The 27,925-nt window shown below is 48.3% G+C and overlaps 1 protein-coding gene across 1 annotated transcript; it reads left to right on the top strand.

The window, feature by feature from the left end:
• The first annotated feature begins 6,725 nt into the window (after positions 1 to 6,725).
• Positions 6,726 to 26,367, top strand: RABGGTA (Rab geranylgeranyltransferase subunit alpha). Its single transcript, XM_007442180.3, has 17 exons — positions 6,726 to 6,887; positions 8,000 to 8,063; positions 8,184 to 8,294; positions 9,679 to 9,803; positions 9,902 to 10,089; positions 10,774 to 10,971; positions 16,213 to 16,296; positions 16,737 to 16,819; positions 16,902 to 17,003; positions 18,571 to 18,676; positions 18,759 to 18,810; positions 22,982 to 23,070; positions 23,495 to 23,583; positions 24,280 to 24,396; positions 25,703 to 25,816; positions 25,958 to 26,045; positions 26,156 to 26,367. The coding sequence occupies exons 2-17, from the start codon at positions 8,061 to 8,063 to the stop codon at positions 26,302 to 26,304; spliced, it is 1,698 nt and encodes a 565-aa protein (XP_007442242.2). The 5' UTR covers positions 6,726 to 6,887; positions 8,000 to 8,060; the 3' UTR covers positions 26,305 to 26,367.
• Positions 26,368 to 27,925: the final 1,558 nt, after the last annotated feature.

Here is a 27,925-nt window from a genome sequence, read left to right as displayed (position 1 = left end):
CTTCGCAGGCCACGCCCTGCCCGGGGAGCGCCGCCGAAGCTTGGCCACGCTGCATCCCGACCTGCACCGCGCGAGCGCGCCGGCCACCCCCCCACAATGCATTGCGCCTGTTGCGTCATCCGCTCATTCCCCCTGCTTTCATTCATCCCGCGTGGAGCGGGGAAGCCTGCGCGGTTTGTCAATGAGCGAATGCAGTAAAGGCGGGAAGGGGGGCGGAATGCCTTTAAATTATTTGAGACGCGCTTAGCATTGCAGTGGCCACTCGTGGGATTGGAAGCTTTTGCGATGCGTTGGGGTATCCCGCCCCTCCTCCCCAACCATTTGGGAATTACAATCCGTGTGGATCGCCTGGCCGACCTTGGCTGGGCTACTCAGGCTTTGGATGGGAGGCCACCAGGACACCCCAGGGTTGTTAAGTGAGACCAGGACGTTGAACCAGCATCCTGCGTTGGAGAAATACGCAAATACCCACAACGGAGGATTGGATGGTGAAGGTGGCAGGACTTGCAGAAATGGCAAAATTGATCTGTTTGATCAGGGATAAAACAAGAAGTACTTTTATAAAAGACTGGAAACCTTTTAGGGACTTTTTGCTGAAAATGGGGAAAAAATGAAATGGTGATTTCTGGATTTGCTGATTGAAAGGCTTGAATACGCTGCGAAGAAGATCGGAAGTTGCTTCTTTAATTACCTTTTTCCCCCTCTCCTTCTTTGTATTGCTTCTTACCATTTTTCTTTCATCCTTTTCCTTAACTTCCCTTTATCTATCTTTTCTTCATGTAAACAGTAAAAATCATAGAAAGTACCAACGCACCAGGTTCTTAGGTTGACTCAAGGTGAAGGACTGCCGAGCCCAGACAGGTTATGACACCTGAAAAAACCCACAAGCCCCTCCCCCGTTTCCTGGCAACCCATAGGCAATAACACGATAAATATTTTGGTCCCTTCATGACGTCCATCCAGCCCGGACCGCCTGGGGCTGCTGCCTCCCTCCGCCTAATGACGGGGCGGCAAGCCCTGCAAACAAGTCTGTTGCGACAGCACGGCGTGCCTCTTTCTGGGAAGGCCGTTCTGATGGATTCATGAGAACGTCCCTCCGGATGAGCCATCGAGGGCAGGTCGCCCCGGGAAAGGCAGCGCCTCCAGTGTGAATCTCATCCCAGGATGGGGGGAAGAGTCCCAACAAGCAAGCATTTTCAGGACTTCTGGCCCTGTTGCAAGGTAAATTCCCGCCGCGGGGGGAGGTTGGGTTGGTTGAAACTCCGAGCCGCAGGCAGAAATGCGACGGGAGTGGCAGGGAACATCTCCTGAGCGTCCAGCTCAGTTCCTAGATGCTAACAGGGCAGTGGGAGTAAATAAATCCTCATTATCCTTAAGCTAGCTGTCCATTTAACAGCAAAGGAGCCAACAGTTAAGGAATATGCTTCAGATTAGCACTTGGTAGAACAGCCATGAAGGCCTCAGAAGAGAAATTCAGATGCCGTGATGGGTCGATCCCTACAAAGTTCAGAGCCATGCAAGTCATGGGACGTTTTATGGAAGCCAAAGCTGGACTTCAAAGAAGGAGAGGAAGAGTCTTGACGCCTTTGAACATTGGTGTTGGAGAAGTCTCTTGAGAATACTGTGGACAGTCAAGAAAACAAACCGATGGATCGTCGAACAAATCAGCCCAGAGTTTTCATTTGAGGGACCGATGACCAGGCTCAAATTATCCTACTTGGGACACGTGATGCGAAGACCCAGCTCTCTGGAGAAGGCTCTGATGCCGGGAGGGATGGAAGGAAAGAGAAGAGGAGGACCGGCAGCAAGATGGACAGACTCAGTTACAGTAGTGACATGTGCGCCCTTGGGAGTCCCAAAAGAACAGGTTAGGGTTAGATCATCATGGAGAAAATCCATCTATGTCAGTGTTTCTCAACCTTGGCAACTTTAAGATGTGTGGACTTCAACTCCCAGAATTCCCCAGCCAGCCTTGCTGGCTGGGGAATTCTGGGAGTTGAAGTCCACACATCTTAAAGTTGCCAAGGTTGAGAAACACTGATCTATGTGGTCTCTAGGAGTCAGAAATGACTTGATAACACATAATAAGCAATCCAAAGTCTGGTATTGTCATTTTCAAATGGTCAAAATCCCATCAGAGGTGTCTACAGAGGACAAAGCTCAGCCTGTATTTTAAGTGTGTTGCATGTGCCAGGCCCATAAAACAGGAACCCTTCCTTCATCCATTCTAGAGTGCTGTTTTACACATGTGTAAAAATCCACAAATGAAGCACACGTGCTCAAAGCCCCCTTTGTCACTTACTGATAGGCATTCACAGCTCCATTTTACACCAGCATATATTTTTTTAACCTCGGCCGCTGATGCTTCGCGTGTTGTGTTTCGTTGTTAATTTATTGTTTCATTGTTATTATTAAAGAGGTTTTAATTGCTGTTAGCAGCCCAGAGTCATGAATCTGAGGTGGGCATCCATATTAATTAATTAATTAATTAATTAAGGTGAAGTACGTATGCATAAATACATAAAAGGGTGCTCGGGTTTTTCTTTTACAGAAGCATAGAAGCATAACAGCCATCCCGTTTGCTATTTTATCCCATTTGGATTTAACAGACGTTCAGCCCCACGAGACCATTAAACTGAGAGGTTCATTCTTCCGTTTTTGCACCTCTCTGCCATCCAATTTTTGCCCACCTGATAACTAATACAGACACAATAGGGGTATATAATTTCGTATTTTAGAAACACAAACTTTTACAAACTACTAGCCCATCCTGAATAAACACATTCAAGTCAAATTAGAAGACCAGAACAAGGATGATGTTACTCAAACTGAAATCAAAATGATTACAGTATTAACTATCCAAGTGATTAGCTTAGGAAACTAAAATATTCTTCCAATTTCTTCCCTTAAAGATACTATAAAAATACAGTAACATAAAAATAATGTATGTTATAACCCTTTTAAGATGCACTGTATGGTAATTCAGTGAGTATTCCAATAAAAATAAAGCATATATTAAAAGTAGAACTGATATAACCGTCTTTTTTTTTAACCCCCTGATGAAATATTTCAGCTTAGCTATTTTCAGCTATCAAGGGGAGAATTCTGACTTTCCAAATATATGTAAGGCACATTTTTTAAAAATGTGCTTACAAAATGTAAATCTGGCAAACCAGTTGAATGAGATCACTTATCACTTTAGGGAACGGAATGCATTCCTGTTCAAACATCTAGACACTCTGAATTTGATCTGTACTTTATAGCATACATTATAAATTATAGCACCTGAATGAGTGTTTCTACTGGTTGTGGGAGGGAAACAGAAAGTCAGTCCTCCCAGTCCAAATATTCTGCTGCGAAATATCCGCCTAGGTGTGTTACATTCTTTTTCCAAAACAGCCATTAATCCCAGGCATGAAATTGGCTGTGCAAATGTGAATTTATAATAGCAGCCAGTCCCCTTCAGTCCATGAACTCAGACAGATGTGACTGCCAGGCGTTCCCAGCTACGGGAATAGAAATCAATCACATCCAAGTGTCACCTGAATACCTTCCCCGTTCCTTCTGGCTTACCTGTGCACCCATCTTCCCCTGGGAAGTCCTGATTCCTTCAGTTGTCAATGACTTCATGCCCACACCCCTATTTTTCATCTCTGCTTTATTCACCCGCAGGAGCCCTTGTTACAAAAATCAGAATTAAATTATACCCATGATGTCTGAGCCTGCATTTCAGCGGTAGTCCTCTGCTAACCCAAACAACTGATCCGCATATGGATCCTCCATCTCTGGAGGTTTTCAGCAGACGAGCTGTCACTTCTCAGGAATGGTTTAACTGGGTTTGGGGTCCCTGCCATCTCCACAGATTTCTACAGGGCTGCGACGTCTGTGCAGTTAACCCTGAAGTAACAGAGTGCAGGGCTGTTGCCTCCGATGATCAATTTTCTAGGAACAGCAGGTTCAGGAGTACCCACCCTGCAGAACTCTTGTTCAGGAACAAGAACCACTTGAGAAGGATGGGTGTAACTGGGAACCCTGACGACTCTTTTGCTCTGTTTTTTCATCATTATTTAATATCATTATTTTTTGTGACAAAGCAATGTTTCATCTTAAATTAAATTAAAAGTAAATTTCATCTTAAATTAAAATTAAATTAAAAGTACAAACTAAGAAGGAAAAAACAAGAAAAAGAAAAAAAAATCTATCCTATATTTTATACTGATCAATAGTCCCTGGTTTGCCAATGAATTCACTACTATAATATGAACAACATACGGTATTATTGTAAGGTAGCACAGAATCTCTGCCGTCTAATAACTCTTTCCTAAAACTAAGGGTTTTAAACTTAAAAGTTCTCACGATCCCTGCCACTTCCTCTCTCAAGAGGTTAAGGAGACAGATGAAAGAAAGGGAAGTGTGTCTCTTTTCAAAAACCTGCCTCAATTCCTTTTTAGTTGACTCAACACTTTTACAGCAAGAGGAATATCAGCACCCACCCACTGAGAGCACCAATTATGGATTATTCATACATCAGTGTCTCAGATGGCTATGAGACAGCAAGGATGGCACCAAATTTGGGGTGAAAAGCAAGGCAGTAAAAATGTGGGCCTTTTAGGGCAACAACTGGATTTCCAAGCACACACCCACTGCGACTAAGACCTTTCCAACCTTTGTGGTTGAAATCATCCTTTCCCACTCTTTCATCCCAGAACACGACCTGAGATAAAGGGTCAGTTGATCAGTTGTGGAACACACGTGCTGGAAAATGCAGAGCTTCTGAGAATGCACAGACTTAGTTTAGGGAAAGAACCTGATTTTTTTTTTGTTTGTTATAAACCTTGCTTTTCTTTTCTCCTATTGACTCTCCTGCTGTCACCACCAGTGGTTTGAACTGTTTTGAAAGAAAAGCAGAACCGTAAAATTAAATCACAGGGTACAAAGACTCTCTGGGAATCGGAGACAAAGTTAGTGGTTTGTTCATCCCCACCCAGGAATGTTTCTTTGTTCCCTACAGATACTGTGCTTCTACATCAGCAAATAAAAGAGATGTTTTGAAGAGCACTTTGACACTGGATTTATACCTTCTCACCAATGTGATCTGCTTGTTTGTGTCTCGGCGTGGCTTACAAGCCCAGGCAGCGGAGGTCTGTTGAACAAACTGTGGCTTAATACGACCGTTCAAATGCAGACAGCTCAGGACAATGTTAGAGAATTCAAAGATGGCCTTGGTTAGGCTAACTCTGAGCGAAAGAGTAGTGAGTTGTGTGGAACATCCTCAGTTAATAGCAAACTGACATTTTGACCTGATCAAGATCTGAAAATGAGCGAGTAAATTCATAGTTAAGGGGAGCTTTGAAAGCTCAGTAGTGGAAAATCCCAGAATTCCCCAGCTAGCATACGAGCTGGGGAATTCTGGGAGTTGAAGTCCACCCATCTTCAAGTTGCCAAGGTTGAGAAACACTGCACTACAGAAACCATGACCTAACTCTATAGGCATATTTCTTAGCACAAGATGAGTCCTTTGTTCAGCCTGCATGCTGGTGAGGCACCCGAATCAATCAAATGCTTCTGGTTTGCAATGCTGAATAAAGTTCTGGTTGCTTCCCTACCACTGTTTAGTTCACTGGACAGCTGGCGGGCAGCAAGAAAATATTTGGAAATTATTATTTCCATGCCAAGAGTTAACCCCTCTAGGGCGCTGGCATGCAGGAGATACCAGGATGGTGCTGAATTCCTTTCAGCCAAAGAAAACGAGGGTACAACGCTCTACGCACTTATTTAGCCCCGCATTCAGTGAAGCCTGCTTCCGGAGAGATATCTTGGCAGCTGCATTTTAAATCCACTTGCGTCATCTCTTGAATGCTGGGAAAGTGGGAGTATGTAAGAATGGAAATGGGAAATCTCCACCCAGCCATCCACACCAGCTTCAGGCCTGTGGATGCTTTCCCATTTGAATTCACTGGACATTAATTCTGCACCGACAGAGTTTATGCTGTCGGCAGCATTTCTGCATTTCTGGCTGGAAAGGGCTTCAAATAGGGTCACGAAGAGTCGGACACGACTTAACGACTAAACAACAACAACAAGAGTTTCTCAACCTCAGCAACTTTAAGAAGGGTGGACTTTAACTCCCAGAATTCCCCAGCCAGCACAGGTGGACTTCAACTCCCAGAATTCACTGGCCAGCATGCTGGGAGTTGAAGTCCACCCATCTTAAAGTTGCTGAGGTTAAGAAACACTGGCCTACATGACTCTAAGCTGTATGTGATTTCTTTGGCATGTCATGCCATGATGGTTTGTAAAGCAGGGCTCGTGCACACCCAGCCAATTGTGATTTAATGAATGGGCAAAGTTTAGCACAGTTAATGAGTCCACCCTTCACTTCGAGCTTATAATGAACTCTCATTCATCACCTTCCCTTTAAGAGAATGAGAGAAAGGAAAAACTGAATACTGTACTGTAAAGCTGTTCCTTTAAGAATGAGGACGCTCCGTCCCGCTGGGAGGTTTCAGCTCGATAGCCTTCGGGCCGCAATGGTAGGACCCATCACCCTCCCCCTCCGCCTTAATTGGATTCGCCCGAAGGCGCCCAGTTTTGCTCGCAGAGCCGCTGAGGACGAGACCACTCGCGACCGACCGATTTCATATTCGCCGCGTGTCCCCCCTTCTTTACCGGCTGGTTGGTATCGCCCCCTAGAGGCTGCTAGGATTAGCCCGCTGGCTCTTTTCCGGTTCTACGCCCCCACGGGCGTTTTCAGGATGGTCTCGCCCTCTAGAAATCGGGCTAGACTTTCCCGGAAGAGACCACTTCACGGCTTCCAAAAGGGGAGGAACAAGTAAAGGAATTGGTGGGGGTTCTTTAAATGTAGCCGATTGTGCATCAGTCCGAAGGCAAGGAACGATTTGTGCATAAGGGGGTGGGGGAGGTAAAATGAGCAGGGGACCTAAGGCTGCCGCCCCCAGGTTTTGTTCGAGGGTGTCTGGAAGCACAATTTGCTTTGCTCCCCTCATTTCTGCGCGGGTCAGAAGCCCTTCGTGCTAAAACAAAGGCTGCGTGTGCACGCTGGGCTAAACTGCGATTTTTTGCACTGTGGCTTCTTGAATAAGCCACTCCTGGCTGAGGTCGTGCTTGGCACTACTCCAGACACACGGTGTAACCAACAGCCGTGGCTTGAGTTTGCACAAATTGTCAAGCCGTGCTTGCACGCTGGTTTAGTGCGATGCACACATCTGGCTTTGGCCTGTCTGGGATTGAAGGAGCCTGGGGGGGCTACCGGGTTGGGGCAACGGCCCTGTGGCAGGATTGCTGCATTTCTTTTTTAATTTCCCACAATGCCCTGGAGTTGTTGGGCGATGCATTATGGGAAATGAACAGGCTGCCATTGCCTCAGGCTCCGGATCAGGAAAAAAGTAATCATTGCCAGTGTTAGTTATGAGACTCCAGGAGCTAAAATTAACCAATGAGACGCACTAGGTCAGTGTTGTCCAAACTTGGCCACTTTAAGATGAGTGGACTTCAACTCCCAGAATTCCCCAGCCAGCCCTGCTGGCTGGGGAATTCTGGGAGTTGAAGTCCACTCATCTTAAAGTGGCCAAGTTTGGACAACACTGCGCTAGGTGAATCTCTCTCTTGTCGCCAAACCTCCCTCGCAAGGTTGTGGCGAGGAAAGTCTTTGGTGTGGTTGCACCCTTTCTCACCAGGTTGCAAAACCAAGTTCCACCTCCCGTTTGGCCAGGAAGCCCACAACCCATCTGAGACAAGCCATGTTTCGCCCGGTCTACTTTCTGGGGTTGCTGGGAAGATAAAACAAGAGAAACTCGAGTAACTTTTCTAAAAACGTGATTGTAAACCTGCACTCCCCTCTGAAGGTCAAAACTACATTAAACATCAACTGTGTTGTTTTTGGTAGGACTACAGTTCCCATCATCCTTGGCTTGGCTGGGGTAGTTGGGCTGCAGCATCACTCTCGCTCCTTTTTTTTTTTTTCCTTTCCATTTCCTAGGATACGTAATCAGTTCCTCGCCTCTCTCTTTGGAGCCCTTTCAGCTGTGCGGTCAGTCAACATGGTGAGTTCTCTGCCTGGTCCTGCGGTCCTCTGATGAGGATCCTTCTTGGTGGTTCCTCACTGCTTCCCCGAAGGAACGTCTCTCATCCTCAGCCCCCCTCTCTTTGGTTTCCCCCACCAGCACGGAAGGCTGAAGGTGAAGACCACGGAAGAGCAAGCCGAAGCCAAACGCCTCGAGCGGGAGAAGAAGCTCCACCAGTATGTGACGGCCACCAAGGCCATCTTTGAGAAGGTGAACACGTGGGGCAGGGACTCATCCTTCTGGCCCTGGGACAAAAGTCCCGGTCCTGGGACTGGGAGGTCTTCTGTTGATCATGACACCTTGCCCTGTGGGCCTTTGAAATCCTGGCCCTTCTCGCTGGGTTGGATTTCATAATACTCTTGGCGTTGCAAGAGAGAGAGAAAGAATGTTTCATTGTGCCCCAAATGAAATTTAATCTGCAAATCAATGAAGGAAGAATCCATGGTTTGGTCTCTGGATTCTTCCCCTGGTAGGTTGAGGGAAGTGCGATGCTGTGAAATTAGCTTAGGTGGGGACTTTTTACCCGTAACCGTTGCTGCTTGAACGAGTGCATCATTGCAACGCTAGCTGCTTCCCGTCCTTAGCAAAGACGTTGCAAGGGAGAAAGAGGAATGGATCCCATTGGTAAGAGACGTGTCAAGATGGCCCTGAGTTTTAACTTTTCTGGGGCTAACTAGCCTTTCTGCTTCTCAGTTTCAATTTACATCAGGGAGGGGCAATTTGCAAGCAGCATGCATCCTTCCCCCCCCCCAACTCTATGTCCAGAGCCCCCGGATTGCATTGCTGAAATTTGCTGGCAAATTGCCGGTTTAAGGCAGCATAATTTTTGGCAGTGGTCGGGGAAAGGCTAATACAGGTATGAGCAGCATTTGAAAGCCTTAAGGTGTCGACTTTGCATTACAAAACCTCCCTTCCATCTCAGTCACCCCAAAAGGTTCCAGAAAAGGGGTATCGTGCCCTCTGAAGCCCATGGAGGCAAAAAAAAAAATTAAATTAAAAGGGCAGATCTAAATGCAAACAACTGACTGCCCCACATTGACCCAGACCAAGGAACCAGGTCAACCTGATCTGCCAACTTTGCAGTGAAGGTTTAGCAAATATTGCCTGGATCCATACACTACAGTACTGTAAACCCCAACCTAAGTTACCAAGCCCCAACCTAATGAGTTGGGCCACAACAAACGGTATAGTGGCTTATTGGGACGGTGTGGTGGTCTACCCAACGTGGACAGTGGCTGCATTCCCACAATGCTGTGAACTTAGACTGGTCTAGTGTGTTTGCTGACATAGCCATTATACAACTAGGAACCTTGGAGCCACAACCCTTGATTGTGTAAAGGCAGTGTTTCTCAACCTTGATTGTATAAAGGCAGTGTTCCTCAACCCATGCTGGCTGGGGAATTCTAGGAGTTGAAGTCCACACATCTTAAAGTTGCCAAGGTTGAGAAGCACTGTGTTAAGGAGACACTCCTCTCGCTTCCTTGCCTGGTGTACGAGTTGCCAAGTTCTTCATCCATGAGGAATTGGAGGAGGAAGGCGGAGGGCAGGAAGCAGAGGGCGTTTGGGACCCAGCCATATTCACTTTTTGCTTCAGAGGAAACTGGGGCAGCTGGATAAGGAAGCCCTGGAGCTGAGCAACAAGGTGCTAGGTGCCAACCCGGATTTTGCTACTCTCTGGAACTTCCGGCGAGAGATCTTCCTTCACCTGGAGAAGGAGGAGTGAGTAGGAAAGGAAGGGAGAGTGGGGAGGAGGCCGGGGGCCTCCGTGGACCAGGCCCAGCGACTCCAACGTCCACACCCTTGTCTTCTTCTGCCAGGAGCCCAGAAGAGATGCAAGGGTTGTGCAAGGCAGAACTCACCTTCCTGGAATGCTGCTTGCGGGTCAACCCCAAATCTTACGGCACGTGGCATCACCGTTGCTGGGTGATGGAGCACATCCCGAAGCCGGACTGGGCCCGTGAACTGGAGCTGTGTGGCAAATTCTTGGAGATCGATGAACGCAACTGTGCGTACCTCCCTCCTTTCTCCCCCGGCACCCCCTGACTAAGGAGGTCTTCCTCTAGTTTAGTGGGATGACTCCAAGCAGTGTTTCATTTCACCTTCGCCCAGCCAGTTGCCTGAAATCCTCGCTCAGCTCAGATCTGACTCGAAAGCTGGGTTCAGACAACACACTGACCCTCGGTTTATTTTGCCGCAAGTGGCTGAATTCATCCAGTTGCTGGAGTTCACGCAAACACACCAAGCCATCAGCTGTTCAGTCACTGTTTGTTTATTTGTTTGTTTTTTTATTTATCTTTCAAATGTATGTAGTTGCCCACTTCATAGATATGATTCTGGGTGGCTTCCAAACAATTTTAGCCAATTATGCAAGCCTTCCAAAACTACTTCTTCCCCATGTTTATCTATCTATCTATCTATCTATCTATCTATCTATCTATCTATCTATCTATCTATCTACCTACCTACCTTCCTTCCTTCCTTCCTTCCTTCCTTCCTTCCTTCCTTCCTTCCTTCCTTCCATCCATCCATCCATCCATCCATCCAATCAATGTTTCTCAACTTTGGCAGCTCTCAGATGGGTGGACTTCAATTCCCAGAATTCCCCAGCCAGCTGAGTTAGGGGGACCCTGAAGAGAATGAGGGTTGGGCCAATTCGGGTTTTGACCCTTCTCTGTGGTGCCTCCTGCAGTTCATTGCTGGGACTACCGGCGTTTCGTGGTGCAGCGGTCGCAGGTGGTTCCCCAGGACGAGTTGGCGTTCAGTGACAGCCTGATCACGCGGAACTTCTCTAACTATTCATCCTGGCATTATCGCAGCCTCCTCCTCCCACAGCTGTACCCCGATCCCCAGCACCAAGGCCGGATCACGGAGGAAATCCTTCTGAAAGGTGGTAATCTGGGGGGGATGGGTTGGGGGAGGCACTGGGAGGGAATTAATCTCACTAGCCATAAGGGATTCAGTGTTTTCCTGCTGGGTGGGGAGTCAGATGGCCTCCCCAGGAGGAGTGCAACCACTGATTGCACGCTTACAAATGGCTGCATTCCTGCGTGTTGGAGAGAATGCTCCTGGAGTCACTGAAAGTTGGGAAAAAATGGATTTTGGTTATTCGTGTGTTTATTCATTCATTCCTTCGTTTATAAGATGTATTACCTGCTTCAGTCCCAAGGGATTCTAGGCGATGTGGAGAATACAAAATATAATTTAAAAATATGGAATAGTAATGATAGCAAAAATATATTGCAATAATAACATTAATAATCAACAACATTAGTGAGTCCAGCGCTAGTCATCAAACAAATTGCCAGGTCTGTGCCTGGAGGAGCTTACAGTTTAAGCGTTGACTTGGGGTAGACAGCCCAGGAGAGGAAAAATCAGGCATAATCAATTTTTTTAAAAAATAAAGAGTAAGCAAGAACATTTTGCTTGCTGTTCAACAAAGTTGGGCTTCATGACTGCCCAATGACTTTTGGGGAAAGATAGATTTTGAGAGGTAATTCCAAAGAAGTAAGGGAATTGGCATGATCAACACTGCCTAAGAGATCGCATAATTCCATCCAGCGCTAATTAATTGTGGCAAGTGCAGAAAATAAGTTTGTCAGGATGTGGAGGGCCTACAGGAGCAGGTGGGAGAACTGGTGACCTATGTCGTGTGGGCTAGTTAAGAAGGATGGGAGTTGGACCTTTACAATAGGGGAGAGCCACAGCTTCCCCATCTCTGTCAGAGTTAATTGGACCAACCAGGCTTCCAGGTTGGACGCACAGAGCAAAGTAGCCAAATACATTAAAAAGAATTTGCAAGCCACGTCATATAATTTAAGATTGCTCGGACAACAAAGTAACTGATAACCAACAAGGCAGAACTGCAAAATGAAGAGAGCAAAGGAGGTACAGTATGTCTCTAAGCCAGTGTTTTTCAAATCTGGCAACTTTAAAATGTATGGACTTCAGTTCCCAGCATGCCCCACCCAGCATGGGGAATTCTGGGAGTTGAAGTCCACACATCTTAAAGTTGCCAGATTTGAAAAACACTGGACTAGAGTGACCTTCCCCCAAAGTGGCCTTTGGACATGTTCAGGACTACAACTCCCATCTCTGTTAGCGGAGAATGATGGGAGTTGCAAAGGCACCAGGTTAGGGGAGAGGCTGGCTGAGAAGGAAGGGCCTGTGGCTGGCAAGGATGGATTTAGAAATTGTCTAAAACAGTGTTTCTCCATCTCAGCGACTTTAAGACCTGTGGACTTCAACTCCCAGAATGGAGTTGAAGCATGGCTGGCTGGGGAATTCTGGGAGTTGAAGTCCATAGGTCTTAAAGTCGCTGAGATGGAGAAACACTGGTCTAAAAGAATCCTGAATTGTTTAGCCCATCCATTTTGCTGTCCCTTCTGCCTGCTGTTTCTCACCAAAAGGCAAATGCTTCGTCTTTCTCCAGCACCTTTCTCTTCTCTCCTGGTCCACTCATCACCTCATTTTGCTGATTTTTGGTCTCCTCAACTCGTGACTCTTTAAATAAAATGCTTGCAGAAGTAGGCTTGAAACCATGCAAGCGATTCTTGGCGAAACCTCAAAAGGCTGCCGTTCTTATCAGCTGTGGACGTCTTCCAGAACAGCCCTGGCGTAGCTCCACCGTTCTCTTCCTTCTTCCTGATGCCCAGAAGAAGCTGAAACTTTACAAGATAGATTTTCCTTTCAGACTGATATAGCACCTTAATTTAATTGTGCCATAAATCAGCTTTGGACAGGTTAATTTATCCAGTTCAGCTTTGTGCAAGCTCTGAGTAACTTTATCAGATGAATTTGTTGTCAAAACAGAAGGAAAGGAAAAAATCCGGTTTCTCTTTTAAGCATCCGGAAAATAACTCTGACAAGACAGCTTTCCTCTAATTATTACCCTCACAGGCATTTTGGGGCAACGAAGGGCAAACCTTTCTCAGATGAAGATTTTTTTTCAGGGAGGGAGGCAACTCCAAGCTCGGCATGCCAGCAATCCCAGGTTCAGCCTTCACAAAACCCATATCCTCTACTCGTGACCTGCAATAAAAATAGATAATGTGGGTGACCTGGGATCATGACCCTAGAATTTTAAGATTCTCCTCTTGAGGTCTGTGATTATTTGAATCTCCCCAGAAGAAGTCTCTTTGCATTTTCACTGCAAATATCAAAAATCATTGAGAGAAGCCTAGCCTTGAAGCCAAATCTTCCAAATCTTTTATAAACCATACGAGTCCACGAAGAGGAAAAATCCAGGGTTATGATCTGCAGGAGTCTGGAGCTGGCATATTTGATAACACAGCGTTCCTCAATATGGACCCTCCAGATGGGCTGGGACTTCAACTTGAATATATTGAAGTCCCAGCCCACCATATTGAGGAACGCTACTATACTAAGTTATTTATTTTATTTATTTATCGCCTTTATATGGCCGCCCATCTCACACAAAGCGACTCTGGGCGGCGTACAACAATTGAACAAAACTGCAAATAGATTAAAAACGACCGTTATAAAAGGATAAAAAGTAATTATTAAAATAAGAGAATTATCAAACATTTTTTAAATAGATCTTAAGCTGTTTCATGGAAATGAAGTTTAATTTGGTTTTAAGTTGAATGCATCAACTTTCAGGTTGAGTGAATCACATCAAATAATGTTTCATGTTGAGTGAAGCCCATTTTTCAAGTTGGGATCGTAGAATGAGAGGGTTGGAAGGCACCTTGGAAGTCTTCTGCTCCACCTCCCGCCCACCCAGCCCAGCTCAGGAATCCTCATACCATTCTGGACACTTGGCTGAGGAATCAGATTCCTCCCTGACTTGTCCTCAAGGAATGTGGGGAACAAAATGGAGCGTTCTCAAGCAACCTGACCTGATGGGAGACTTTCTCCCCAACAACCCCAGAAGAGAAACTGGCAGGTCTCATCCACGTGAAAACAGGCTCTCTGCAAACTTACCCTGCCCAATTCTTTTTCTGTCCTTTTAAGTTTTCTAAAAGTTTAAGTTGGCTCAGACTGACTCCCGTTCATCTTCCCCAGCCAATCTCTCGTACCACTCTGGTCCTCAAAACCTGATCCCCCCAAGATTAGTCCATTTATTCCTGGAGCAAGATCTCTGTTCAGGGGTGTGCCCTCTCTCCTAGAGACCAGCCGATACAGGGACCTTCTTCCTGTGTTCTGATATTGTCAGCCTCACTACGTAGACCAGACCAAAAAATCAACTCTACAGGAGAGTAAAACAATGTTTATTGACATTGGCTGTAATAACAGCATCTTGCAAGTCTAATTGTGCTGGGCCTCCTCTGCCTTCTTATCCTCCAGTGCGGTGTTTCTCAACCTTAGCAACTTTAAGACGTGTGGACTTCAACTCCCAGAATTCCCCATGGCTGGCTGGGGAATTCTGGGAGTTGAAGTCCACACGTCTTAAAGTTGCTAAGGTTGAGAAACACTGCTCCAGTGAATCAGGGAGGTATCTTCTGAACATCTTCTGGACTTAAAAAATTCTTTAGCCCCCTTTGCATAGACAACAGCACTCGCGTCTCCCCATCAAGGTCATCTTTCTGACTCTCTTCAAATATTGAGGTTTACGCTGTAAACTCTTCGAGGGCAATGGTCTTGCCCTGAGAGAAGTACTTGCAAACCCAAAACTATCTGTGGCACTTTCTATAAGTTACATCTGTTTGTTTTGTTTTAGTTAAAACTCTCCAGTGGGGGAGAAAATGCATAGAATTTTAATTTCTGGCACGGAATTCAGTTTGGTCTGGTTCTTTGTTTTCAGTCCCCATTCAGCTCTGCTTCTCATTTATTTATTTGAGATTATGTGAAGGCTGCCTTTTCTTGCAATTCCAAGTAGCAGAGGGATCTGCCTGTGCGTGTGTCCCAAAAGGTCAAGATTGCAGCCGTGACCGTGCAATTGAATGCACGCAATAAAGGGATGCGGTTGCCTTCATGAGTCCTCCCCCCAAGATACCCCTCCCAGGGAGCTTAAAGTAAATAATGATAAAGCACCCCCAAACTATTCATGAAAACCATAAGCAGTTAAACCCTGTTAATAAAAACATTGAATAAAAACTGCAATAAAAAGTTGCTTCTAGGGTGTGAAAGGACTCAGATCGGGGAGGGGGCTGTGGTGCAAAGGGCAGAGTTGCCCCACGCACATCAGAAAAGCCAAGATCGGTTTTAGGGGGGAGGGAACTGGAGTGGTTAGGTTTTTCCTTCCTTTCCTTTTCCTTTCATGCCTACTTGAGACCTATCCTGCCTCCAAGGAGTGGGGACCTCTTGCAGGTAGGACCGTGCAAAGGCTGCAGGGGGATCCCAGGTCAATCCAGTGCAATGGATGAAATGGGAGCCCTCCTCTTAGCCTACACCCCTAGTTTGCAGAGGATAAGGAGTCATTAATCTCTTTGAAGAAAGAGAGCTGGAAAGGATAATTAATCATAAGCTTCTGCAGGGAGAGTGATGGTTTCCCAGGCAGGTTCACTTTTTAATCTCCTCTCTTTTCCTTGGCCTTTCAGACTGTTCCCCCACACACACACACAAACACACACACCCACACAGCCCAAATCCCCAGAAACAAGGAAGTGAACCAAAACCAAGCTTGCCACACCTGTGGGATCTCAGCTTTGTCATGAACTGAAAAATGTTGAGTGGTTTTTGTTTGGAAAAGGCAGGACAACAACCTGCCTAATGCCAGCCTGGAAATGAACTGTGCACAATTGTCCTTGAAGCATTTTTAATCTCTCTTTTGTGTGTGTGTGTGTGTGTGTGTGTGTGTGTGTCCTACCTGCGGTGCCCTTGTGACATCCGAGGAAGAAAGTGTGCTCTACTCAAAATGAACCCAGACCCTTTTGGCGATGTCCACAAACAGGGGTGTCATTATTTAAGAAAAAAAAATTGAGTTCTACCCCTTTTCTTGATGGAGGGAGAAGTAGTCCCGGGGTTAAATCTGGACCAGGTTTGCCAAGCCTGGTGCCTCCAGATGGGTTAAAAGTCAGCTCCTGTAATGCGGCATTAGGGATGTGAAAACTTAAATAGAGGCTCCTTGTTGTTTTTAAGCATAAAGGTCAGTGGCTTTTTGGCAATGGCCAAGAATTCCCATTCCTGGCACTGGCCCTCTCTGTTTACCAAACCTTCTCTCTTCCAGAGCTGGAGCTGGTGCAAAATGCTTTCTTCACAGACCCCAATGACCAGAGCGCCTGGTTCTATCACCGCTGGCTGCTGGGCAGAGGTAAGAAGTTTGAGGGAAATTCAGCTTCAGGCTGGTTCAGGGCAGAGGGGCTTTGGCTTTTCAAACTTCCCCAGGTTATGAAGGGGGTCACACAAAGGATTGTCTCAAGCCCTGCTTGTGGGGCCCCCAGAACCTTCTGGTTGCTGCCGAAGACCCTGGAGGCTGGGGGAAAGGGGGCAGAAGCTAAAGGACTTTATGGATGCTCTGAACCTGCCTTCCTGAATTAGGGGCCCTTGCCCCTAATGCAGGGGCAAGGGGCCCTAAATCAGTTGGGGACTTCAACGCTCAGAACGCCCCAGCCAGCATGGCCACCGCTAAAAATTCTGGGAGTTAAAAGCCCCCCTATCTGGAAGATGCTTATGGTAGAGAAGGCAGCTCTAAACCCATCTTCCACTCCCAATTTGGGTGCCTTTGTTCCCCCCTCCCCGTTCCTTCTTCAGGTGATCTGGAACCCACCATTCGCTGCGTCTACGTCAACCGGGAACACGCCTCCCTGGCCGTGGCTTTCTCCCGTCCTGTGGCAGTAAGTTCCAAAGGCTGAGAAGGACAGAGGGCTTGAAGAAGTCCGCCTGGCCGCAATGGCTGTTCCCTCCTCTCCTTTTTAGGTGGCTCCAGCGTCTCATGACCTGATTGTGTTCGGAGACGAATCCCCCCTGGTGGTCCGCTGGCGCACGCCGGATGGAAAGAATAAGCCCGGATTTATGTGGGTATCTTTTCAGACTCAGCTGGACAAGGAAGGATTCTCTACAGGGAGGGCAAATATGGAAAGTCGGAACAAAGTTGGAGCGCAGGATGCTTCCAGTTTTGGAGAGAATTTGTCTAGTTCTCACCAAGGATGAGCAACCCATAGTGGATTTATGGGGAGCAAAGAAAAACTGGGCTGTTCTTTAGATGTTTAAAGCAGTGTTTCTCAACCTTGGCCACTTGAAGATGGGTGGACTTCAATTCCCAGAATTCCCCAGCCAGCATAGCTGGCTGGGGAATTCTGGGAGTTGAAGTCCACCCATCTTCAAGTGGCCAAGGTTGAGAAACACTGGCTTAAAGTATCCAGGCTCCCTTTAAAAATAAATCAATAAATGCAACACACACCATCAGCCTGGAGGCTTACAGTCAATGGCTGCCTTTCCCACCCTTGTGTCTTGCAAAACTCCGGTCATTTCTAACTTGCATATTCGCCAGGAGTGATGGATCGGGGGGAGTTTAAGGGAGGGGAGGGGAGAGGTTGGGGGAGACCGATCTTAGGAGCAAGGATGGAAGGGCAAAAGGGAGAAGGAATGGGAAGTGGGTCCATCCGATTCTCCCGAAGCTTCCTAAAATGGAAAATGGATTTATTTTTATTTATTTATTCATCAAAGGTATACGGTAGGGCCGCCCTTATCACGAAAAAGTGACTCAGGGCGGCGTACAGTAAGACAAAGTGATTCCCACGGAGTCTGTTTAGCAAGATTCCTGGAGAAGAATGGGCGGGATTACGGGAATTCCAGCAACTGGACTAATTACTCTTTAGAATCCATTAATTGTGTATTTTAAGGTACTTTCTGACTTCTTTTCGAATGCCCTTGGTGTGGTCCAGCAAGGAAGCAGTTCTTTAAACTGATAGCAAAGAATTTTCCAGCTGATTGTTCACATGCCAGCTTCCTGAAAACTTATCAATCCGGGAACCAACTCTTACAGGCTGACTGGAATAACAATCTATATTGTTTAAAGAGGTCCATCAATCTAAAACCAAGAGCAGGGTGAAGGAAATTTCTTTTCAAAAGAAAATATCTATTCTTTTTTCCCCTGGAATAGAAAACCAGGGCTGGACTTCTCTTTTCCAGTGCGGGCAGACAGACAGACAGATCTTTTCCCATACGGTAGTCAACCAAACACTGAAAATAGGAAACAGCATAATAAAGACAGAACAAATTACACAAAAGCTTAAAAAAAAAAAACAACTACAATTTGGGAGCGTATGTAAATAGGTTTGTAAACTTAAAGGGAGAAAGATGCGGTTTGAAATGCCTGTATTTAGTATTTCTGTTTCTTTTTTAAAAAAAACAACAACTCTGAACATGCTCAGAAGTCCCCTAACGACTGCTTCATTTGAGAGTGAATCTTCTTGCCCAGAGCAGGCCTTTTGGGGACACAGAACCCAGCACAAACCAATGACACCAGTTATGGCTCTGGGAGCAATGAAGGGCATGAATTTGAGGAAGGGGCTATAAGAAGCTGAGATCCAGGCAGACTTCTTCCAGAGTTCTGGTTTTTCCTTACATCCGGCCACTTCCCCAGCTGTGTGACTTGCCGACCTCTGCGCTCAACAACCACTGGCCTCAGCACACCTTTCGGGTCCTCTGGGCTGAAGGACAGGTGCAGAAGGAATGTGTCCTCTTCAAAGGTGATCCAGCTGCCTCCCCACGTCCCCCCAGCTTTCCTGCTGCTGCAGCCTGACCCTCAGCCCCGCTGTCTCTCCTCCCCAGGGCACAAGGACTGCTGGACCCAGGACTCCGTGACTGAGGAACAGGTGTTCAGGTAAAATCTCGGGATGGGGGTCTTTGGATGGGTTCGCACAACACGCTAAATGAGGCTGAAGTGGCTTTGGGGTCTCAGCCAAAGAGGTGAACCAGGCCATAGTGTGGTTTATTGGACTGAGCGTCACAGGAAGTTTGGAAGCTTTTGCACAACCCCAAAGCGAAAATGTTTGCTGGTTGGGGTCTCGGTAGGTTTGGATCCTTTGTTTTTGTCCCAGCGTGTGGGGTGAAAACAGCCTTTGCCAAGCACTTGCCTGTGAGAAAAGGCTGTGACACGGGGGGCTTTTTAGTCTAGAACCGAGGCAGAGAAGAGGGGACAGGATGGAGGGGTGCAGAACTAAGCATGGTGTGGATGAAGTGGACAAGGAGAAGCTATTTTCCCCTTCCCAAAACGCTAGAGCCAGAGGTCACCCAATGAAATGGATTCCTGGAGGAATCAGGACAGGCCAAAGTAAAATATCTGTTTACCCCACACATAATTCAACTTGAATTCACTACCACGAGATAGCACTCTGGCTACCAGGTTGGCTGGCTTCACAAAAGGCTTGGACCAATTCATGGAAATCATGGGGATCTCTGGCCATTAGCCTTGATGGCCGTGAAGGCCGGCTGTTGGGAGACGAGGGGGCTTCCTTGTGCAGTTGCTGGGCCCTTGGGAAAACACACTGCTGGACTAGATGGGCCAGGGGTCCGATCCAGCAGGGCACAGCTGATGTTCTTAGGTTCCCCGGTCTCACCCAGCATCCATAAATCCTTATCACAGTAGTCCTCGACTTACAGCCCCAATTGGGACCAAAACTTCCATCACTAAGCGATGCGGTCATTAAGTGAGTCACATCCAATTTTATGACCTTTTTTGCTGCAGTCATTAAGCAAATCACATTGTTTCCCCATTGACTTTGCTTGTTGGAAGCCCCTGGGATGGTCACAAATGGCGATCAGTGACCTTGGGACGCTGCAACCATTGTAAATCCATGCCAGTTGCCAAGGGGCCAAATTTTGATCACGTGACTGGAGGGACACTGCGACGGTCATAAGTGTGAGGACCGGTCATAAGTCACTCTTTTCAGCACCATTGTAACTTTGAATGGTCATTAAACAAATGGTCGTAAGTCAAGGACTGCTTGTTGTGTAAGAAGTTCCGTCCATTTTAGGTTTCCTAGACCATCTTATTCTGGAGAGAAATCAGCTGTCCCTTTTCAAGAGGTGCCACAGCTATCTACTCCATCTTAGCTACGGAAGCACCTTGATCCAGCCAGATCTGCCATTGCTCTGGGATGTTTTAATCCCCCTCTGATCCTGATACAGCCCACCTGCATCTCTTCCTCCCTCCCAAATCTAAATGAATATCTCCTCTCAGCTGCTTACCAGCCAAGGGAGCACAGGCCGGTTGGTTTTGGATGTCTGCAGGGACGCGAGGCTATGGGACCAGTCAGCGAGATAACGTGGCAGAGGGCCCATCCCACGTGGGTTCAGTCTGAGCATGGGTTCCCCAGATGGTCTCATTCACATTGTGCTGTCTGCCAGTTTCCCCTCTGTGAACTAGGAACAGCATTGGAGATACATACCATAAAGTGGCCAGGGGGTGATGCGTAAAGAGTACAAAGTCCTTTGAAAATTTGAAGTATGTGGCTTAACCATAATAACATGGCTGCTCTTCTACCAAGAGACAGTGGTGATGGCTTTAGGGAAGTGTTTCTCCACCTCAGCAACTTTAAGATAGGTGGACTTCAACTCCCAGAATTCCCAGCATTTGTTGGGGTTCCCAGAATTCCCATGCTGGCTAGGGAATTCTGGGAGTTGAAGTCCCCCCATGCTGGCTGGGGAATTCTGGGAATTGAAGTCCCCCCATGCTGGCTGGGGAATTCTGGGAGTTGAAGTCTACACATCTTAAAGTTGCTGAGGTTGAGAAACACTGCTTTAGGGTACAAATCCTTCTAAATGCCCAACTGGCTCAGTGGTTTTCATTAATTAAGAAGAGAGGCATGCTAAGCTCTACTTAGCGCCGCGCAAACCCTGTTGGGAAGAAAGACAGCTAATCCATTTATAAGTTGCCTCCATCAGTGCAGCAAAACTAGGCAGTCGCAAGAGCAAAGGGAGGACGAGGAGGAGGAGGAAGAAGAGGAGAAACCTCCTTGGGGAAACAACGCAACTGTTGTGCAGCCTCCACGCCTCGGTTGATCCCATTTGAGTCAGTGGGCAAAGCAGGACCACGGATCCCTTTGGCCCCAGCCTGAAGAAGCAGCTTCTCCAAAGGCACCTGAGGACTTTGGAGGGACAGGGATGCCTCAGGGAAGGCCCCGTTCTGAGATCCCGTGAAGGTGGCCAAGCTGACCCCGCTAAACTCTTCCGGGACGGGCAGAGAATCAAAGAAGGCAGTTCGGCGGGTACACAGAAGTAGACCAGTTCAATAAGTGGCATCTCTCTGGAGGGCATCAGGGTGCAGACTTGCCACCTGCAATTCGATCAGGCAGCCGCCTGGGGAACGCAGGGAGACTTGTCTCCAGCTCAACCAATTTTCCAATATTTATTTATTAGATTCAGAACCTGCCTTTCGAACAGGAGCGCAAGATGGCCTAGGTAGCACTCCCTCCTCCCGTTCTGCCCCCCAGCCACCGTAGCCTGGGCTGAGTGGGGACTAGAACCCAGGTTGCCCCGCTGCTACCCGGCCCCTTCCCCGCCAAGCCACCTTGGTTCTCTTCCGCGCTTGGGCATCCACAGCCCGCTGCCCGCACCAGGTTGACCAAGATGTTGCCACGAGCTGGAGAAAGAGGAACCCAGCTCAGCTGGAGGCACCGGGAGTGATCTATGAATAAATCTTTTTTGGGCACGAGTCAGACTTCCGCGGTGCCAGCCAAGGAAGCGCTGAGCTCTTCTTGAATCATCGGAGGAAAAGAGGTCCGTCAGGGTTAGCAGGTTGGGAGATGTGCTCATCACGGCTCAGTGGGTGATGTCATTTTGCGAAGGGTGGGGTGAGTGAGTTCGGACTGGGCTACCTGAGAAATGCAACTGAAAGGGGGGGGGGCATTGCATAATTGCAGCTAAGCAGGTGCAGGCCGGCTCAGTAGCCAGAATAGGGGTCTTGCGGGGGGGGGGGGGAGGCAATGGCATTACAGGTGAAAATGAAATCAGCTTTTTTTTTTTTTTTTAAGGAAAGGGGGGATTCCAGAGTTAGCGGATTTTCTACTGCCTCGGTCGCTTCTCTCCTTCCAGGGTGGGGTTGGGGCAGGGAGGGGGGAGACCTGGTCTCTGTAGAGCTAAGCCCTAATGATAAAATCATAAGAAATTATAGAGGTCTGCAGGTTCTGCTTTAACACCTCCGCAAAGAAGGTCTCCCGCTGCCCCCCCCCCACCTCCTAGGGACAGTGGGAGATCTCAACAGACTTGAGGAAGTTTTCCCCTAAGGTCTAGCTAAAATCTTTCTGCTTGCATTTCCCCTTGACAGGAGGGACCCTTCTGTTTTTGAAAAGGCACTTTTCTCCCTCCCCAAAATGCTCAGGTTTTGCAACTGTTCCTTCCAGACCCTGCCTCTTCTGGCCGGCTTTTCCACGGTTGATTTCTAGTAACCGGGGGGGGGGCGGGGGGGGGAGTTAGTCTCTCTCTCTCTGGATGAGTCCAATTTGGGCTGTACCTGTTCAGACGGCAGGAGGAAGGGTGCAGGATGAAATGATTCCCAGCACCTATGTGTCTACGTATTTAACATACACCTTGCATGTAGAAAACTAGTATGTTGGGGGAAAGGGTTCTAGATTAGCTTTTTCTCTCTGCTAGTTTTCTGTGAATAGTGAAACTGTATTGTACAGTTTTGCAGCATCTTTCAGAAGGGGGGTTACCTGTTCATTATCTGTTTAATTGAATTTGACCAGAAATATAGGGAATGAGTTGGAAGAGATAGCAGTTCATAATTGCCACCAATCCCTCTCCCTCCCTCCCCTTCCCTTCCCTTTCCCCTATTTCCCTTTCCCTTCCTTTGTTAAAATTCCTTCCTTCCTTCCTTCCTTCCTTCCTTCCTTCCTTCCTTCCTTCCTTCCTTCCTTCCTTCCTTCCTTCCTTCCTTCCTTCCCTGTTGCCAGAAATCTGGCACCTGCTTCCTCTCCGTGTCATGCGGTGTCCCAGTTCTTCCCAAGAGGACGCTCCCTTTCCTGACCAGCTGCCTCCTTCTCCCGCCCCAGGTGCGAGCTGTCCATCGAGAAGTCAACCGTGCTCCAGTCTGAGCTGGAGTCCTGCAAGGAGCTGCAGGCCTTGGAGCCAGAGAACAAGTGTACGGTTCAGAGCGCCGTCATTCCCACACAGCACTCGTGGATCCTGCAAACAGACCTCAGTAGCTGCAACAAATGTGTTTGCTCAGCTCCTGGGCCTTATGGCTGCAGGAACAGCCTGTGGAACATCTGGCATTAGGGGTTCTGGCCCTGGGACCTCCAGTCTCCCAGCACCCTTCAGGACTAGCAACTTGAAAGATAAACTGCTGATGGTCAAGGCAGCCTTGTTTATGATTTTTAGCGGGGCCCCAAAGGCTGAATTAGGGGAGGGGGAACGAAATGGTTTTATGCTTTTCTGCAGCTCTCGGTCACCCAGCAAAGTATGCAGAATAAACAAACTTCTGTGAATGAATTTGCAATCGTGACTGGGTAGGTGGGTGGGTGGTAGTTTGATTAAACCTGAATCTGCCCTTTTTTCCTCCTTAGGGTGCCTCCTGGCCATCCTCCTCCTCATGCGGGCTCTGGACCCCTTGGTTTATGAGCAAGAGACCCTCAGCTACTTCGCAGCCTTGAAGGTCAGCCGGGGAGGAGGACACCAAGCTAACATTGTGCACGCGGACTGCAACTTTTTGCCGCAGCCATTCTGGCTGGGGACCCTGGTCGCTGCCCTCCCAGTGCACCCCAAGGGTGTCAGGCTGGGAAAAGCAGCAATAAAATCACTCCCAAGGGCTGCCACTCCCAGCCCCGTCTGCATGGAATGCCGTCTGGGAACAATAGTGCCCTTGAGCATCTGCAGAAGTGCCTTCCTTCTTCAGCCACCTTTTGTTTTCTCACTCATCCATCCCTGCAGGGGGTTTACAGAAGCTCCCTGGCTTGAGCCTGGGCCAAGAAATTAATTTGAGAAAACGTCTCAGACTTGACCCTCCCTAAGTTCTCTTGTAGGTAAAAACAGGGAGCAGGGAGGCCCTTTCAGACTTGCAAGATTCTGCAACTGCAACGTTTTTCATCCTTGGCCTCTTTAAGAAGCGTGGACTTCAACTCCCAGAATTCCCCAGCCAGCCATGCTGGCTGGGGAATTCTGGGAGTTGAAGTCCACGCTTCTTAAAGTGGCCAAGGTTGAGAAATACAGCTGTAGCTTTACAATAAAATAACCCTGACCTCTAAGGCATTGGTTTCCTGGTCTGATCCACCTTGATGGGTTGCTATAATACCAATCTTGTTAACCTTATGCTGATGATGGCCTCTTCCTCTTCCCTGGCTCCCTTCGGCAGGCCGCAGACCCCATGCGCTCCTCGTATCTGGACGATCTCCGCAGCAAGTTTCTGATTGAGAACAGCATCCTCAAGATGGAATATGCCGAGGCCCGGGTGGTGGACCTGTCACAAAAGGTAGCCGGGCAGCGGGGTCTGAATTGGGCGAGAAGGGCCAGGAGTGAGCGATGGGGGCCCTGCGGGTGGGCAGAACTAAACCAGGTGATATTCCAGAGACCATGCTCAGAGACACGAGGGAACGGCCAGGAACATTTATTTCTTTATTTTTATTTATTTATCTATCGCATTTATATAGCCGCCCGCCTCACGCAAAGCGACTCTGGGCGGCATACCACAATTAAATAAAATAACAAGGAGATAGAAACAATCATGATAAAAGATAAAAAGGGATTATTCAAATGCAACTTGATCAAAATTTTAAAAATTTAAATTTTAAAAAATATAAAGCCCACCGAGGGAGAGAATATGATCCCCAGGTTCATTCTCTGGGTACCAAAACCTCTCTTTGCAGGTTATTATTGTTTATTTGATAGGTATAGCCGCCCATCTCATTGAAGCAACTCGGGGCGGCTCGCAACAGATTAAAAACAATAAAAACCTATTTTAAAAACCAATATACAAACGTATAATAGCTGCCTACAATCCATTTAAAAACAAAAAATCACGATCAGCAGCAGAATTCACTCCGCATACGAGTGAGTCACTCCCACCGTTGCCACTACCCACTGCGGTCACCAGATCAGCGGCCAAGCCAGCAACGGGCTGGGTCTTCTTCCTGCAGATCAGACCTCATTACAGTGGACAGGCAGCCCTGCAAACCTGTGAAGGGTTTATTCTTCCCCTTTATGCACGCACGCACACACACACACGCGTGTCTTTTGGTCCTGGCTCTGGAACATGAACCCTGTTTACAAAAGCCAAGCTACCAAATGCCCTGGTCACCCGACGCGGCGACCGCTTCCCCTTGTGTGGCTTCCAGAGGAAATTGGCTCATGAGATAAAATGAGAGGTGAGATGTGGGGAGAGGGGGCGAGGGGGGTAGGCGAATATGGAGGCCTGGAGCGAACGGAGGCCAGCTTTTCTCCAAATGGGGAACCAGGCGTAGGTTCCGCGGGGCAGGAATCAGCTCTCGGACTGCTTGGGGGCTTCGTGAAAATCTCCAGTGGGTGATTGTGAAAGGAGAGGTTGAGGGCTGGATGGCTCACGGGCCTCACCCTGCCCGGCTGCGTGTTGGTGCCTGATGCTTTTTTCCGAGCACACTTGCAAGGTGAAACCGTCACAAGCGCTTGTGCCAGTCTCACATTTGCTGCAATTCAGGAAACCTCAGCATAGTGTAATACGTCAACTGAAAGACTGGGAAACGGGGGGGAACCAAGCTAGCCGAATCTTTGCCAACCCTTCCCCTGCTTCTTGCTTCCCTCAGGGCCTTACCACCCTCTGCCACCTGGAACATCTCTTGCTGGTCACGCACCTGAACCTCTCGGACAACCTCCTGCCCTCCTTGCCCCCCACACTGGCCATGCTGCGCTGCCTTGAGGTAAGGCCCCCTCCCTCCCATCGCCCTCTTCCTTAGCTCGGCTTCCCCGACCCGGTGCTCGCCAGCTGGGCCGGTAACCTTCAGCCCCCGGCCCCCGGCGGGCTTTGGGTGGGGGAGCTGTATCTCTGCCTCTCTCCCCAGGTGCTGGAGGCCGACGACAACCGGGTGGAAAGCCTGGACGGGCTGCCCCCTCTGCCCTGCGTGGAGGAGCTCTCTCTCCGCAACAACCGTATCCTTGCGGGCGGGCCAAGGCCTGCCCCAAACGGGGCTAGAGAAGGGGACCGGCCGGGTGGGCCGGGGCACCTCGGAGCGAAGCCCTCCTTAACTTGCCTCCCGCAGGGATCCGGCGAGCCTCAGACCTCCAGGCTCTGGCTGCGTTCCCCACATTGGCTCACCTCAACCTGCAGGGGAACCCGCTATGCCAAATCGAGGGTATCCAGTCGGAGCTCGCCACGCTGCTGCCTAACGTCACCACCATCCTCACCTGATGGTCTTGGGGGGAACCCCCCGACACCCTTAATTTATTGGAAATTAAAAGCATCTCAACCCCAGGCTTTGTGCTACGAGTCGTCTGCAACAGGGACACGGGACTCAAACATGGGCAGTTCGGGGACCTGTTTCGGCTTCCTTCTCCCCACCCTGCACACACACGTACACAGGCGTAATCTTCACGTGCACGTGCGGTCACTAGAATTTTGGGGGTCCCAACCACCTCTAACACCACCACGATGGGAATATCTACATGTGTTAAGACCCACTTGTATTTTTTTCCTCTTTTTCCCTCGGCACTCATTCCTTCATAGAAGTAGTACTATCAGCAAAGGAAAAGGAAAACTCTGCCCCAAGGAGCTTACAGTCCAGATTCCAGCAGTGAAACCAGGCCATAGAGGGAATCAAGGGTAATATTAAAAATGGATGTGCCCTGTTTTTCCTCTTCCACCCACACACACACACATACTCCTTTAATACTGCCCGATTCACCTAACATAACAGAGCCAAATGATGGTTTAAGTTTTGTCTTGGCCGCTGCAGGAATCTAGCCAACTGGGGTTTATTCCATAAATTATGATTAAGCAAGCCAAACATTGGCATTCTGTGTGGATCTGGGCAAGGACTGAATTCACATATAGCACGCCATCACCCTAAGGAGTTTTTTGAGATCTCGACAGAGCGCCAATCTGCCGTTTAATGAAGCATGACCTGGCCCAATTTATAAGCTTGTGGATTAAAGCTGCATTCTCCAACCCAGCATCCTTGACACTGGGCTGGCTCCAGACACCCCGAGCTCCCACGCTTGGCAGCCAGGTTAGCTGAGATTATGGGACGCTGCGGTGCATCGCCTCCAGAAGCCATCGAACCTTGAATGGGTTATTTATTCCGCCAAAATATACTTAACCATAGGGACATTGCAGCTGTATACAGGTTTAGAAATTTCCCCCTTCCCTCTAAAGCTCGGATGATTCTGGGCCCTATTTTTATCAGTGGCACGCACATATCCTGGAAACTATGGAAGATCCTCTTAATACCAGTGCGCGATTAGTAGCCAGAAGTCACAAAGTGCCCGCCTTCTTCAAGCTGGTTTTTATTTTCCATTCTGTTGTTTTTTCTAAGTCCTCCTCTGGAAGCATGAGGAGCCAGGGTATTCCTAGCGGCAAGTCTGGCCTGCCCCGTGCCCTTGCGCGTGAGTGCGCCAAGAGCCATGCGCACCCTTTTGCACCTGTCCGGCCAACTGCCTCCTTCCGAAAATCTGCTTTGATGTGCTTCTTGGGGGCTGTGGCGTTCCCCCTCCAAAGCACCGCCTTGGAGCAGAAACCCTGTGTCAGTGTTGCCCAAACTTGGCCACTTTAAGATGAGTGGACTTCAACTCCCAGAATTCCCCAGCCAGCCATGCTGGCTGGGGAATTCTGGGAGTTGAAGTCCACTCATCTTAAAGTGACCAAGTTTGGGCAACACTGCCCTATGTTCTTCTTGATTGCTTCACTTTTGCTGGAAGTTATGATTCAGAGGTTTGCATGCAGTGGGGCTCGTGGACCCGGCTTTTGCCACATCCCCTGCAAGAGGGTGTGTGCTAGGAAGTTGCACATCGTCCAGGGTGCGTCAGCAGCAGGC

This window comes from Python bivittatus, unplaced genomic scaffold, assembly GCF_059951505.1.
Source record: "Python bivittatus isolate LINGU-HERP-01145 unplaced genomic scaffold, Pbiv_v1 ctg000370_np1212, whole genome shotgun sequence".
Classification (NCBI taxonomy): Eukaryota; Metazoa; Chordata; class Lepidosauria; order Squamata; family Pythonidae; genus Python; species Python bivittatus.
The sequence above is the reverse complement of the archived record's forward strand: the minus strand, read 5'-3'. Positions and strand labels throughout refer to the sequence as shown.

Bases quoted from the DNA above. Each gene is read 5' to 3' on its own strand.
- RABGGTA (XM_007442180.3), top strand. The intron at 18,677-18,758 runs GTGATCCAGCTG...TCTCCTCCCCAG, and splicing joins GGAATGTGTCCTCTTCAAAG to GGCACAAGGACTGCTGGACC. The intron at 18,811-22,981 runs GTAAAATCTCGG...CTCCCGCCCCAG, and splicing joins ACTGAGGAACAGGTGTTCAG to GTGCGAGCTGTCCATCGAGA.